Source organism: Mytilus trossulus, chromosome 4 (assembly GCF_036588685.1).
Source record: "Mytilus trossulus isolate FHL-02 chromosome 4, PNRI_Mtr1.1.1.hap1, whole genome shotgun sequence".
NCBI lineage: Eukaryota > Metazoa > Mollusca > Bivalvia > Mytilida > Mytilidae > Mytilus > Mytilus trossulus.
Genome location: NC_086376.1, coordinates 29,091,161 through 29,108,312, shown reverse-complemented (window position 1 = coordinate 29,108,312; position 17,152 = coordinate 29,091,161). Strand labels below are relative to the sequence as shown.

Sequence of the window (17,152 nt, the reverse complement as noted above, 5' to 3'; positions counted from 1 at the left end):
CAAAAAAAGTATAAATCTGTCAAAATGTAAAGACACAACATCAAAATACTCATCATTACAATCAACCAATATATTTATACAAGAATCCACTCAGTACAAAAATGTATAATAAAATTAATTAAAACCATACTAATCAGAACATTTATAATTAGGAGACTTATTTGTTAATCACATTTTAAAAAGAAACTTCCAATTTTCCAAATATTTAAAAACCTATTTGGAATAAATTAGATATGGATTCTTATATAATTCCAACAAAATCAGATCTAAATCAGGTATGGAAACTTATGAGCCATCAGTCTTTGGATATTCTATTGGAATCAACATTGGACACTTCATAGCCATCTGACTTTAGTATTCTATTTTAGTTCAGTTTTACAGCAATCTCTTTCAACATATAATGCAATTCCTGAAGATAACAATCTGATCATCATGTACTAATTCTTGGAACACTTTAGTAATGTGAATCCTTGCAGAAAGTACCTAATCTATAAGCAGTTCATCAAGTACTTTACTATTCAAAATGCCTTGGATGATAAACATGAGTCTATCATACAGAATCAGCAGGAACCTGGCCTGCCAACATCCACATTTGTTTCAATCAGAAAGTGTTTTCTTATCAAATCAATCACTAGGTATTATTTTTCTATTCATTTGAATTTGTTATGCTTGCATTTGACTTCAATCTAAGATAAAATCCAAAGCTGATGATTTTTAAAGCAAATACAAATCAATTCTACCTGTCCTGTGACTTTGAAAAATCAAATCCTGAAACTGCTAAGAACAAGACATATAATATCATTCCATAATTAAACAGTCATGACAAATTAGTACAAATTTCAACAAGAATAACTTAACATCAGACTTATAAAAGGAAAACATTAGGAGGAAATACTAAATGATAAATTTGACAATGAAAGCAACTTCCAAGTTTTCTAAGGACTTGTATTTATTGATCTGATTGCTAACCACATCATATAGAGAATTACAAGAAAACCAATTAAGATTTTTTAATTTATGCTACCCACTAATACCCAAAAGTCAATAAAAACTAGAATTCTTGTTGAAATAAGTTGAATTGTAACCAAGTAAAAATATGAACCATAAGAAATGAATTTTATTCTTCAGCATGGTGGACACCAAAACAACATGATTACATACATATGAATTGATTCCATTAACAATGGCACAATTGCACAAAAATTATGACAATGAAATTAAAAATGTTTCAACAACCATGGTTGCCCTCTTCGACAACCACTTGTAGCTAAAAATACAAATTCTATCAATACATATAAATGTGTAAAGATCCACAAAGTCATTAATCAACTTTACAAGTCAACTAAAGGGCCCACAATACATGACCACTATTTTCCAAGATAGGGCTCGACAACGAATGAAAACAATTGGTCCAAATGAAAGTTCCATATAAAATTGTTAATATCCTCGTACCGTCATTATTTTAACGGTACAGTTTGACATCGACCTCTCTGCCATCAATCCTGGTTCTGTTCATCATAGCTGTCAATGGTTAAGGTTGATTTGAAAATCATTTGTATAATAAATTCACTTGGAATTCAAATAAAATCTTTATCGTTTAACCCTTAAAATTTGATATTCTATAGTAATCTTCACCAGACAAAAATGGCTTTTGACTACTACAAAATCAGCAGAAAGTGAACATTTGTTTTGTTCCTGATGTAAACAAGTTATAAAACATATCAGTGATTGTAGAGTTTCATACAAATGATCCTTGACAAACTTTGACAATTCTGTTCATTTCTCTTATTTTTATATAGATTTAGGGAAATCGGCAACAGACTATATATCCTTAACAAAATATTACTACAAACAGATGTCAGAGCCGTTTTATAAGTTCAGATTTAAACAATAATTTAAGAACCTAAATTATAAAAATTATTTTTTTACTATTTACAATTCTATGTAGAATAACTTTTGCAGATAATTCTTACTTTATAAAACAAATTTATTAGCTTTTCTTTAATTTTTTGAACTCAAGGCATAACTGTCTGTTAAGCAAAGACAACTAACTAACTACAAACAAAGGATACAGATAGCATTCTGTGCATCATCAGCAGAACCAAATCTAACAAGTCCCCAGCCTTGTGACTTTCCATTCTCCATCTTGATTTCAGCAAATTTTACATCAGCTACAATAAATTACACTTACAATTCAAATGGTTATCTCAATACTTACAAATTATTATAAGAATGGTAATCAGAAGCATTAGGTGAAGTCATATTCAAGAGCCTCAAAAATTAAGACAAATATATATTAACATGATCAAGGGTTCCTTTCATAATAAAACAGATCATTTTGTTTGTCTTGTTGCAAAAGCTTGAACTGTAGATAAATCTTTTCTAACATATTCTAAGGGTTGAAGAAGAGATGCAAATATATATTAAGTCAAAAATGTTCAAAAGATGGCTGGCTTGCTTTTTTTTCCCATCAGTAAATCAAACTCGATGTCTCATTGCGTCTCTTACCACATCCTGGTATATCTACATATTGGTCAACTGTCTTGTTTATAATCCATCTTGTCAATTTACTTTAATAGGAGAGAGGAAACTTTAATAGCTCTTTCCATTTAGTAAATCATTTTATTTAAGAATATATCATGTTTTTGATTTTACATGATAAATGTGCATTGACAAACTCACCAACAGATCTGAATTTTTCTTTCAAATCTTGCCATGTAACTTTCCATGGTAGCTAAAAGAGACATAAAATTTCAACATTAAACTTGTCATCTTTTTTGAATGATTATTTAATATAAGATGTCAAGCAGCTAATATCGTTGTAAATTTTATATAAATTCAGCACTATGTTATAAATACACAATTTTTAATATGCTAGCAAACAAGATACGTCTACAGTTACTAGTTACTCTATGAACACGACTAATACATGTTATAACAGTTCTAATCTGACTACCAAATATTATCAATTTTTTTTGGAGAAAATAATTATTCCAGTGACAACATAAGTGATATCGAATTATATTTTAATAATCAAAATCCCAATCAAGTAAATCACTCAGACATGGTACCCATATTGATGTCATTGTACTCATATCAAAATGTATTATCAAGAACCCTATCAATCAGTGTATAAAGGAAATGGAAGGAGTTGAAGAACTTACATTTTTTACAACAACCGTACAATTGTCTGGGCGTGTGCTTCTATTACCACCACCATCTCTATCTCTGTCACCACCACTCCTGCCACTACTGGTGGAGTAAGATTGTGTGCCACCACTTCGACTGGATCCTCCACCATATCCTGAGGAACCTCCCATAGATCCACCTAAGTCAGTGATTCCTGTGCTGTAAGCACTCATAGAACTGCCACTATTCATGCCAGATCCCATTCCTCTCATACCATCACCCATGCCACCAGACATGCTACTACCATATCCTGATGAGTTGTAGTTAGAGTTTCCTCCCATACTGCCATAGTCAGACATTCCACTGGACATGTTGCCCATTCCCATACCAGAGCTGCCCATACTCATTCCCATTCCACTGCTGCCATAGTTGCCTGATCCCATGTTCCCCATGCCCATACTGCTGCCACCTCCCATACCACTGCCCATATTAGACATACCCATGTTGCCCATCCCCATACCACTGTCCATTCCCATGTTACCCATACCTCCACCCATACTACTGCTGCCCATATTCCCCATACCCCCACCCATTCCTCCTCCCATACCCATGCCACCACTTCCTGAAAAAAGGGGAAAAAATACACAATGATTTGTCACATCGACAATATATATTTTTCATACTTTATGTATATTTCTTTTTACCAAAGCTGAAATAAAGTTTGCATTTCAAGCATTGAATAGAGGAATTTATATGCAAGAGCAAAATAATTTGACAATTGTTTTTTTTTTTATATCTATCACATAAAGAAGACATTATTGTTCAATAAACTGAATGTGACTTTCTTCCTTTGTAATACTGGTTATTTCAAGCATTTCTGTCAAGTTTTGTCATCAGTTCAATAGTTTGAGAAAAATCTAGTATAATGAAAAACAACATCTACAGCGGAATCAAAATTTCTTCGACAAATCCTAACCAAGTCACATCAAGATAGAATTGAGTGTGGACCAATAATGTGGTAACTTTCACTCATTTATGACAGAAATGTTGTAAGAAATGAGTTATTGAATCATTTTAGCAGAATGAACAATCCATATAAAAGTTTAATGTCTCAAAGGAGGTTTCAATAAATCCTTACTGCAATAAATTATCGGATCAATTACCTACAACTGTCAAATTCAAGGGAATATTTTTTTTCATCCTTAATTCATAAACAACCGGATGTGACGGATCATGATTTGGTGATAAGACATCTCACAGAGATACAAATGAAGAAATAAGAGACACAAAACTCCTAAAAGACAAAACCATGAACTACATGCAAAAATATATAGGACTTCTGTTGACTAAATGTATTTTATATTTGTAACAAAAAACAATAAATAGACTTTTTAGAAAGCTCCCTACATTTATAGATAAGATTTTTTTTCATTACATATCTTATTCAGTAAAAGGACCTCATTTTTCAGACGTTTTCTACTAACCTGAAAATCCCATGTTTGTATTTTGGTTCTGTAAGGGTGTACCACCTGGTCCTAAGCCAGCACCAATTCCCTTCAAGCCACCTAGAAATAAGATACATTAGATGTAGGAATAATACAAGGGTTTCCTTCTCATCAGATTTAAATCTAACAAATGTAAAAAAAATAATTAAAAAATTGTCAGCATCATGTTACATTGATTCAAAGAAGATATTTCTTAAATATAATTGAATGTTTAATATACATGAGCAATAGAAACAATCTTACTTGGTAGTGGCATAGATGAAGATTTATCTGCAGCTCCCATAGCATCCATCTTGACTCTCATTGATCTGTCGTAAAGACTTTGTCCATTAAACATGGCTGTATATAGGTTAAGGTAAATGGCTTTGTACTAAATCTATAGGCTGTTACTTTTCTCAATTTAATTATTTCATATTTTTCATGTGAAGCTCTTTTATAGTGACTATACAGTATGGGGTTTTCTCATTGCTGAAGGCTGTATAGTTGCCTGTAATTGCTTAAATTCAGTACATTTGAACTTTGGTGAATAGTTGTCTCATTTTGTCATCTAACATGTTTAAAGCCAATAATTTGTTTATCATGTTAATAGAAGTAAATTGACAACTTCTGTCAAGAAGATGTAAATTGACATGTGTAACACTTTTTAATATTTTAAAATTTCTCTGTGTATCATAAGTTTCAAGATATTAATTGTAAAATGCAAAAAAAAATTATAAAAACATAGTCTTTTACAGGCAACAACTCATAGATTTGAACAAAACAATATTTCAAATGTGATTTAATCTGATTAATGTTGTCCGATTTTTATGATCTGTAATAGTTTTCAAAAATATAAACAACTACTTGTATTTTACCCAAGTCTTTTATTTTATCCATAATGGCTAAATGGAATGATAAGCAGGGGATAAAATCATAATAAATACTGGAAGCTAAGGATATTTCAGCCCAAGTTTGAATGAAAATGGTTCAGTGTTGGTTTTGTTTTTAAAGAAAACACTGATCATTGACCACAGCTGCCCAGTACTGATGGTTATAGCTCTCCAAACCCAAGAGAGTGAATTATTAATTTTTCACTATATAATTGGGTTTCACATTAGTTTAATGTCTACTGTTATGTATTAAAGGATACACACAGCCTGAACTGCTTCAAATGGAGTTTCAAAAGTTACTGTTCCCATCCCTCTGCTCTTTCCATCTTTGTCTTCTTTTATTTCAGCTCTTGTTACATTTCCAGCAAGTCTGAATACATCCTTCAATTTTTTCCAAGTTATTTTATAATCCAGCTGAAAATACAAAAATTGCTGTTTACTAAGAGTATGCATTTATAATTCAATTCAATTAACTTGGTCAAGGCTTGCAATTTCATGAAATACCTCTAGAATTGAAGAATATCTGAAATGAAAAGGCATGGATATCTGTATAATAACTCCTAAGAGCTCTTGAAATTACAGAAATGTCTTATATCTAACAAAATTAATTTAATCTGAATACAACTGATATAAATGTATCATCCTGAATAAAGTTGCAATATAACTTTTATTATGTGAGAAAGGGCCTATCCATGATCATTGTCATGCAACGGCAATAAAGGCAAAATTTGTCTTAGAGAGAAGTGTCAATTCCCTTGAACATATATTGATACGTACATTTGACACAAATACTTGGTTAGTAATTGGTCCATCAATCCCCAGCTGAGATAATACTTGAGGTGAAACTCCTCCCCCTCCTCCTCCTCCTCCTCCACCACCCATATTTCCCATCATGCCTCCTCCCATACCTCCTCCTGAAGGACCGCTTCCCATTACGCCACGTCCTCCGATTATGTTACGGTCACTTTCTCTCTCCTGTGAAAAAAAAACCAATCAAGTTATAATTTCCCTTACAGGTTTATAACTTAAGGTACCAGTGCATTCCAGTAAATTTGAAATTAATATTTGGAAAGTTTTACAAAAACTCTCATGCTTGCATATATCTTTTAAAATTTGGAAAGTCCTATGCACTGCTTATTGGTGAATAAATATAGTTTATTGAGTATAAATTTGTAAGAGAATTTCCTAATGCATGTAGAGTAGGACTTGGGTTAGCTTGCTTGCTTTGTTTGTATATTCTACAATTGCATCAGGGACTAAACTTAACTGTTTTTCTCTAGGGGCCAGCTGGGCCCCTAAGATATTTTTTTCAGGGGCCCGCTTAAAATTTTAGGAGCCCACTAATCTTTATACTAAAATAAAACAAAACTGAAAATTACTTAGTATATACTTACTAACAGTGTTCCAGCTTAAATCTCAGGGCAGAAGGGTGCTAGTTTTCTGAAAGGGCACTTTAGGGCAATAACCGGGATTGTAAGGATACTTTGTATAAATTACCTTGAATATTGCTAGCTATAGGCTCAGCTGGAGAACATTAGTTGTATTTAAACCTTATTCAGAAATTAATATTTTCTTGATGTTGGTTCCAGTCAGATTTATTTTTTTATCAAATTATCATACCATGAAGCAAAGCAAATCATTTTGATGTTTATGTTAACAAACTTGTACATTTGTTAAGTGCTCCCACGTAAGGAGGATCATTCATACAAGAAGTAAAACAGGAAGCAGTCTTCATATATGTTCAAATACAAACTTCTTTGATTCTTCTTTAAATGTATGTTCATGGTATGAAACAAAACAGTTTTTCTAATGAAGCCTTATTGTAAAATCCTACTTGTAGTCTTGAAAATGTTTTCTGTGGTAACCATTATAATATTTGAATTATTGCCACCAGAAATGTATCATAAGATTTGACAATATTTATTTTAGGTTGTTTCCTAACAAAATTATCTCCCTTCGAATTTTCAACTTTCTGTTGACCTTTAGACAATATGGCTCTTTCTTTGAACATTAAATATTATCTCAATCCAAGCCATCCTCTAATAGTGTTGATCAAAATATATTTTTCAATAAGTTTTTAATGAAGATTGGATATCAAACTAGATATTGGGGTTTTTATTTACGAGATTTTAAATTTCGTTTTTTATTAAATATTTTTGTAAAAAGCGATTCAGGGACAAGTTACCGTCTAACACAGGCTTGTAATGACTCACAGGACAATAAGAAAACATCCCTTTCACGATGCTTATTGAACAGTAAAATAGAAAACACTGTTCAATAATGAAATTATCGAAAAAAAATTAGCAGAACTAAGAAAACATGCGGAAAGAAGAAGGTATATATATATGCAACATCGTGACTCCGGATTGAAAACATAGCTATTAGACTGGGTTCAGTTATTAGAAATAACCTACTGGTTTTCGGAAATACTCTATATTTCTATATCGCTTTGATAAGACAAACAGGTTTCCTTTTGGGAACAGTCTTTGTTAATATCGCGGGGGAAAGGGTACAAATTGGATTTACTTCAATTTTTTTACAGTCGCCAACTGGGCGACCATGATGACTAAATATATTCGCCCAGCCAAAAATCTGGTCGCCTCGGGCGCCCGGGCGAGCGTTAAGTTTAGTCCCTGTGCATTTGAGATAACGTCCAATCAAATTTAAATAGAAAATATATACAGGTTTAACTATGCCTATCTATATTGTTTGTGGATGTTAACTTTAATTACAATGCTTGAGCAAATATTTACTAGAAAAAATTATACTTTAAAATTTGAAAACAGCTTCTGAGATAATGATATTTTTAGCTTTCTTTGCACAATTGTACACATTGTTATTGAACTGCTGGGTCCTCAGCACATGATACCCAAACTAAACAAATCAACACAAAAGTACATTTACTGTGAAAAACATACCTCTCTCACAACAATGTTCCTGTCTTTAATTTTATATCTGTGCATGTTTTCTATTGCTTTTCTAGCTGTGTCTTTGTCTTTAAATTCAATAACACTAGAAAAAGATAAATAATCGGTATACAATACATAGATGTAATATCAAAACATACATTTGACATCTTTGAGGACTTTTTTTAGCTTTTTGTTTGGTGTGAGACGATGTTCTGTGTTGAAGACCGTAATTTGACCTATAATGGTTTACTTTTATAAATTGTGACTTGATGGCAAGTTGTCTCATTGGCACTCATACCACATCATATTATATCTAATTATCATCAATTTTGTTTAATTTAAGCTCACCTTGCCAAAAGAGCATTTCTTTAAGGGAGGTAGACCCAATAATGATTGTGCCCAAGTTTGCTAAAATTTAGCCCTGTAGTTTTAGAGAAGATTTTTACAAAAATTGTGTGTATGCCAAGTGATGAGAAATGCTCACTTGGGCAGGTGAGCTTCAAATCAAACAAAATTCAGAATTGTTTTTAACAACATCTTCCAGTTTCAATTTGCAGCAACTTTTAAGCAAATAATTGAATGGCAATCAAGGATCATTCATTCAAGACAAATCTGAAAAACTTGGAAAACTAAATTCTCACAAACTAAAGCTTCATTACTGAAACTGTTACCCCAAAATATTATGAAATAGAGAACGGAAAAAGGGAATGTGTCAAGAGATACAACAACCCGACCATATAACAGAAAACAGCCGAAGGCCACTTATGGGTCTTCAAAACAGTAAGGATTTATTCACAGCGTGAAAATCCATGCTCGAACACCCATTGCATTACCTTGCACATTATATAAGAGCATAAACCTGACGCACAAAAAAAATGTTAAAAAATATTCATTTATCCTATAAAACAGGCAATAAGTGATAAAAAGTTATGAGTAAAAGGTCACAGTGTTCTCCCTAGATGTTTCATAGAGCATCCTGGTAAACATGTATAACATAATCTTTAAGAAAACCATTTCAGATAGAATCACATTACCATGATGCTAAAAGGCCCTCACTCAAGGAAATTAACTGTATCTTACCCCTGGCCTTTAGATTTCCCTTGACCATTTTCAAATAATTCAACATAAGTAACATCGCCAACTGTAAATATAAAACAAAATATATGTAAAAAGTTAATTCCTTTAATGGAATACCAGTTATATGTTATAGCTAAGACCGTACTTTTACCTATAATGGTTACTTTTACAAATTGTGACTTGGATGGAAAGTTGTCTCATTGGCGCTCAAACCACATCTTCTTTTAATTATCATATTAATTATAGAGTTATAATGCAGGACATCAGTGTTTCATTTCAGATGATTATCATTGTTTTCTCTTCAAAGAAAGCATGTCCTGGTGTAGCATAATCGGTTTGAGGAAATCAGCTTTATCTGCTACAATCAGCACGTATGATAATCATTGGATATGAATTAACAGACTGATTTTGTGGTTCTTCTTAATCTTCTATGTTTTTTTTTAAAGAAAAATTTCTTACCTATTATTTTTAAATATTAGAAATGACTGTATAGTACTGCATAAGATTAAAAGGTTAATAATAACTAGTTAACTCTGTATTATGGTACACAGGGCTCGACATTACCGCTTGTCCGATTGTCCGGGACAAGTGGAAATAGGTGTCGGGCAAGTAGATTCATCATACTACTTGTCCGATGGGACAAGTGAAAAAATCGATGTCAGATGTTAATAGATCAAATTCAAGACTTATACATTCCTAAAAATATGAATGATTGTTTTATTGATCATACAAAACGAAATAAATATTCATTGATTGAACTAGAAACATATAAACTTGTATAATATGTCTCTGATTGAACGTATTTGAACATGCTGGCAGCCATTGACCAGGGGAAAATAAGTAAGGGGAAGGAAACCAGTGTAAATGTTTCTTCTTAGTATAAGCCTCTTGAATTAGGAGCACCTCCATATACATGATATGGAGTTTTACCTTAACCAAGGATTTGTATAGTTAGATCTAACTATACAAATCCTTGCCTTAACTTTTAAATTTTAAATTAAAAGTTTGTATCATTTGATTTTTCTTTTAGGCATAACATTAAATTAAAAAAGGTTTTATTTAATAAGATCTTTATGTTAAAATAATAAGTTAAGATGTAAAAATTAAATAAAATCTAAAAAGGCAGATTTTTTACTAAAATGTTTTATATACTTCAATATACTTTTATATACTGTAAAAATCAAGATAAATTGTAAAATCTTGTTTGGCACCATCAATAAATAAAAAAGGTTTCTTTGTAAACAAGGTGTCAGGTGTATTTGGTTTAAACCATACCACTACTTCAGAATGAATATAGGTCCATGAATAGGAGAACCTAGTGGTATGGGAAGAGATATGATTTAATGATTAACACATGATAGTGACAATGATTCAGAGAGCTCAGTCTTGAAATAAGCCTTCAGTCTGAAATTATAAAATGAATTTTGATGTGGTATTCATATAACATAACAAAATGCTCCCTTTATTAATCTTTATTAGGTACAATCAAAGAGCAAGTGTTATTATTGCATATATACCATGTTTAATCAATATGGAGGATTTTCAATTATAAATCCGGACAAGTGAGTTGAGAGTTCGGACAAGTTGATTTTCTTGCAACTTGTTCGAAAGGACAAGTGAGAAAAAATGATAATGTAGAGGCCTGGTACATGTGTCTGGTATTAAGCACCTAAGATCAGTCTGTCTCTTTTTGAAGGTGGTGTTTTGCTCAAGTTTAAGTCTATGACTATTGACTAACACTATATATTACAAGCAAGCTATAAAACTCACCTTCTTTTCTAAATATGTCTTTGATATCTTGCCACTTCATTTCATATGGAATATTACTGATTATAATTCTTTTGGAGATCAAATTAATTCTTCTGGCTCTGTCACGATGTCTTTCGTTCCGTCCAGGTGATCTAGAATTTGACCTACTTCCATTACTTCTGGATCTTCTTACTGGTGACCTTGATCTTGATCTCGACACTGATCTGTAATATTCAAGGATTTGATGAGACTATGAAACAAGATCATGTAGCGGTTTTGGTACATGTGTATGAAAGTATTGTCAATAATGTACTTATAATAACATAAATAAAGACTTGATTCAAACATTTGCAAACTTTAACAGGGGTCAAATTTAAGCTTTTTTATGTACTGGCCAGCCGGACCAGTCGACTAAAAACTCTACTGGTCTGACTCCAAAACTACTGGTCCTGCAAAAATGACATTCATTTGACAAGATAGATGTTTAATTTTTCTTTTATTCTTTCCTTTACATAAGTTAGACAGGAACAAAGGGCTAGTCTTGAATCAGAGTACAGTTCATTAAATTCCGATCTGCTGTATAATTCAACCATTCGCGATCTTTTTCCCATGATTTTTTGGTTTTTGCGTTTTCTGTTGTCAATTTCATAATCATATACTTTATTTCGGTCTTCCTTTAGATTTTCACTTAGTTTAATTTTTTTGACCGGCGTTTCAAGATTGTTTAACTCCCTCCAAAAATTTCCACATTTTATATTGTTGTGAAGGACACTCACCTGAGATATTAATTAACTTAATATCCCCCAGTTCCGTGTAAATTAATTTCACAGGTAAAGTGTTTTGCAAACAAACGGAGATTGTGATGCATCATATTTTTATCAACAAATTTCTACTGGTCCACCGGACCACTAGCTGACAAAATCTACTGGTCCAACGCACATTTTACTGGTCCCAGGACACCAGACCAGAGCTAATTTTGACCCCTGTTTTTAACATATATTCAGTTCAAATAATTAACATTGTGCAACTGGACAACAACAAGAATGAAATAAAAACCAGAAAGAATGGACACTAAGCAAACAGACCCGGATAATCGTTTCAGTAACTGAATTTTGCAGTGCACTTGAACCGGCTAGCTACGGTTGAATTTTTTAATAGTGGCTAAAGGTGCATAATTAATTTCATTCTTTTAAAGGAATAGCAAAACTTGAAGGATTTACTTAGGGGAAGGTAGAGACAGGAGTATATCAACGAAAAAGAGCACAAATCGGCCTCATCGCTCTAACGCCGGCATGGGCATACAACGCGATCAAAAATAATCAAATTGTACTGGCGGAAGAGATGATGCAAACCTCTGTTCTTGTTCTTGATCTTGTTCTTGCTGTGTATTATCATTTGGCGATTGGGATCCGTCGTTTTCGTTTTCATACATCTTGCAGCTTTCTTTGTGTTTTGTAGCAAATTTGCAAAACGGGAAATATTTCTTTGAATGGCGTCAGTCACGTGGTTTGTCAGTTTTACAAATTGTCAAACAAAACGAATTTAAAGAAGTCGGATAAATGCTTTTCAATATATTTGAAACGAATTGTTGCGTGCAATCATACAATATAAAAATTCTTTAACACTATAAAAATAAACATATACATTTTTTAGTAATTTTTACATGTCATTTCAATCAAGTATATCTTTCATTGAGAGAAGCACACATATTTACAGCAAACGTAAACCAGTAAAAGTGGATAGCTATATGCTTGATATGCAAGACGCGACCAGTATCTGTATCTGTATTTAAATCTGTATCTGTAGTGGTACGTGTAGAATCCTGTTAAGGCAGCAACCATTTGATTTTCTGAGGGGGTTACGGATTTTTTTTCTGTGCTAACATTTTTTTTCGCCTGTGACGAAAAACAATCTTTTTTTTGGCGACAATTTTTTTCTTTCAATTTTAGCATTACATATATTGGCAGCTGAGGGTGAAACATTTTTTTTTCTCAGAATAAAAAACAAATTATTTTTTCCTCTAAAGACTGGAAACAAACTTTTTTTCCAAAAAAATCAAGAGATCAATGAACCATAAAAATGAGGTCAAGGTCAGATGAACATTGCCAGGCAGACATGTACAGCTAACTATGCTTCCATACAACAAATAAAGTTGACCTACTACTTCAAGAAAAATCGACCAAAACACAAAAAACTTCACACTGAGCCATGAACCGTGAAAATAAGGTCAAGGTCAAATAAAACCTGCGTGACTGACATATAAATCATAAAATATTTCCATACACCAAATATAGTTGACCTATGGCATACAGTATTAGATAAAAAGACCAAAACTCAAAAACTTTAACTTAGACCACTCTACCATGAAAATGAGGTCAAGGTCAGATGACATCTGGCCCCTAGACATCTACACCTTACAATCATTCCATACAACAAATATAGTAGATCTATTGCATAAAGTATGAGAAAAACAGACACAAACATTAAAACTTAACTATAACCACTGAACCATGAAAATGAGGTCAAGGTCAGATGACACCTGTCAATTGGACATGTACACATTACAGTCCTTCCATACACAGAATATACTAGCCCTATTGCTTATAGTATCTGAGATATGGACTTGACCACCAAAACTTAACCTTGTTCACTAAACCATGAAATGAGGTCGAGGTCAAGTGAAAACTGTCTGACGATCTCCCGAACACATCCACTCATTGACCCAACTGTTGATAAAACAGATGTCAAGGTCGATCTACCAAACACATCCACTCATTGACCCAACTGTTGATAAAACGGTTGTCAAGGTAGATCTTCCAAACACATACACTAATTGACCAAACTGTTGACAAAACAGATGTCAAGGTCGATCTAACCACACATCCACTTATTGACCAGAATGTTGATAAAACAGATGTCAAGGTCGATCTACAAACACAACCACTCATTTACCCAACTGTTGATAAAACAGATATCAAGGTCGATCTACCGAACACATCCACTCATTGAACCAACTGTTGATAAAAAAGATGTCAAGGTCGATCTACCAAGCACATCCATTCATTGACCCAACTGTTGTTAACCAGATGTCAAGGTCGATCTTCCAAACACATCCACTCATTGACCCAAATGTTGATAAAACAGATGTCAAGGTCGGTCTACCAAACACATCCACTCATTGACCCAACTGTTGATAAAACAGATGTCAAGGTCGATCTAACCTCACATCCACTTATTGACCAGACTGTTGATAAAACAGATGTCAAGGTCGATCTACCAAACACATCCACTCATTGACCCAACTGTTGATAAAACAGGTATCAAGGTCGATCAACCAAACACATCCACTCAGTGACCCAACTGTTGATAAGACATATGTCAAGGTCGATCTACCAAACACATCCACTCATTGACCCAACTGTTGATAAACAGGTATCAAAAATTAAGGTCGATCAACCAAACACATCCACTCAGTGACCCAACTGTTGATAAGACATATGTCAAGGTCGATCTACCAAACACATCCAATCATTGACCAAACTGTTAATAAAACAGATGTCAAGGTCGATCTACCAAACACATCCACTCATTGACCCAACTGTTGATATAACAGATGTCAAGGGCGATCTACCAAACATATCCACTCATTGAACCAACTGTTGATAAAACAGATATCAAGGTCGATCTTCCAAACACATCCACTCATTGACCCACCTGTTGATATAACAGATGTCAAGGTAGATCTACCAAACACATCCACTCATTGACCCAACTGTTGATAAGACATATGTCAAGGTCGATCTACCAAACACATCCAATCATTGACCCAACTGTTAATAAAACAGATGTCAGGGGCGATCTACCAAACATATCCACTCATTGACCCAACTGTTGATAAAACAGATGTCAAGGTCGATCTTCCAAACACATCCACTCATTGACCCAACTGTTGATAAAACAGATGTCAAGGTAGATCTTTCAAACACATCCACTAATTGACCAAACTGTTGATAAAACAGATGTAAAGGCCGATCTTCCAAACGCATCCACTAATTGACCCAACTGTTGTTAAAACAGATGTCAAGGTCCATCTTCCAAACACATCCACTCATTGACCCAACTGTTGATAAAACAGATGTCAAGGTCGATCTTCCAAACACATCCACTAATTGACCAAACTGTTGATAAAACAGATGTCAAGGTCGATCTAACCACACATCCACTTATTGACCAGACTGTTGATAAAACAGATGTCAAGGTCGATCTACAAAACACAACCACTCATTTACCCAACTGTTGATAAAACAGATATCAAGGTCGATCTACCGAACACATCCACTCATTGAACCAACTGTTGATAAAAAAGATGTCAAGGTCGATCTACCAAGCACATCCATTCATTGACCCAACTGTTGTTAACCAGATGTCAAGGTCGATCTTCCAAACACATCCACTCATTGACCCAAATGTTGATAAAACAGATGTCAAGGTCGGTCTACCACACACATCCACTCATTGACCCAACTGTTGATAAAACAGATGTCAAGGTCGATCTAACCTCACATCCACTTATTGACCAGACTGTTGATAAAACAGATGTCAAGGTCGATCTACCAAACGCATCCACTCATTGACCCAACTGTTGATAAAACAGATGTCAAAGTTGATCCAAACACATCCACTCATTGACCCAACTGTTGATAAAACAGGTATCAAGGTCGATCAACCAAACACATCCACTCAGTGACCCAACTGTTGATAAGACATATGTCAAGGTCGATCTACCAAGCACATCCATTCATTGACCCAACTGTTGTTAACCAGATGTCAAGGTCGATCTTCCAAACACATCCACTCATTGACCCAAATGTTGATAAAACAGATGTCAAGGTCGGTCTACCAAACACATCCACTCATTGACCCAACTGTTGATAAAACAGATGTCAAGGTCGATCTAACCTCACATCCACTTATTGACCAGACTGTTGATAAAACAGATTTCAAGGTCGATCTACCAAACACATCCACTCATTGACCCAACTGTTGATAAAACAGATGTCAAAGTTGATCCAAACACATCCACTCATTGACCCAACTGTTGATAAAACAGGTATCAAGGTCGATCAACCAAACACATCCACTCAGTGACCCAACTGTTGATAAGACATATGTCAAGGTCGATCTACCAAACACATCCAATCATTGACCCAACTGTTAATATAACAGATGTCAAGGTCGATCTACCAAACACATCCACTCATTGACCCAACTGTTGATATAACAGATGTCAAGGGCGATCTACCAAACATATCAACTCATTGGCCCAACTGTTGATAAAACAGATGTCAAGGTCGATCTTCCAAACACATCCACTCATTGACCCACCTGTTGATATAACAGATGTCAAGGTAGATCAACCAAACACATCCACTCATTGACCCAACTGTTGATAAGACATATGTCAAGGTCGATCTACCAAACACATCCAATCATTGACCCAACTGTTAATAAAACAGATGTCAGGGGCGATCTACCAAACATATCCACTCATTGACCCAACTGTTGATAAAACAGATGTCAAGGTCGATCTTCCAAACACATCCACTCATTGACCCAACTGTTGATAAAACAGATGTCAAGGTAGATCTTTCAAACACATCCACTAATTGACCAAACTGTTGATAAAACAGATGTCAAGGTCGATCTTCCAAACGCATCCACTAATTGACCCAACTGTTGTTAAAACAGATGTCAAGGTCCATCTTCCAAACACATCCACTCATTGACCCAACTGTTGATAAAAGGTAGATGTCAAGGTCGATCTACCAAAACATCAATTTATTGACCAGACTTTGGATGAAACAGACGTCCAGATTGATGTACTAAAAACTACACTTATTGACCAGAACATTGA

General features: G+C 33.9%; 1 protein-coding gene across 1 annotated transcript; it reads right to left on the bottom strand.

The window, feature by feature from the left end:
* Nucleotides 1-1,104: 1,104 nt before the first annotated feature.
* On the bottom strand, nt 1,105-12,770 carry LOC134715038 (myelin expression factor 2-like). The gene is made up of 12 exons (XM_063576896.1): nt 12,591-12,770; nt 11,260-11,462; nt 9,493-9,553; nt 8,422-8,515; nt 6,281-6,478; nt 5,764-5,917; nt 4,878-4,973; nt 4,614-4,694; nt 3,165-3,751; nt 2,683-2,734; nt 2,073-2,171; nt 1,105-1,521 (listed from the first exon to the last, which is right to left on the bottom strand). The coding sequence occupies exons 1-12, from the start codon at nt 12,668-12,670 to the stop codon at nt 1,463-1,465; spliced, it is 1,764 nt and encodes a 587-aa protein (XP_063432966.1). The 5' UTR covers nt 12,671-12,770; the 3' UTR covers nt 1,105-1,462.
* Nucleotides 12,771-17,152: the final 4,382 nt, after the last annotated feature.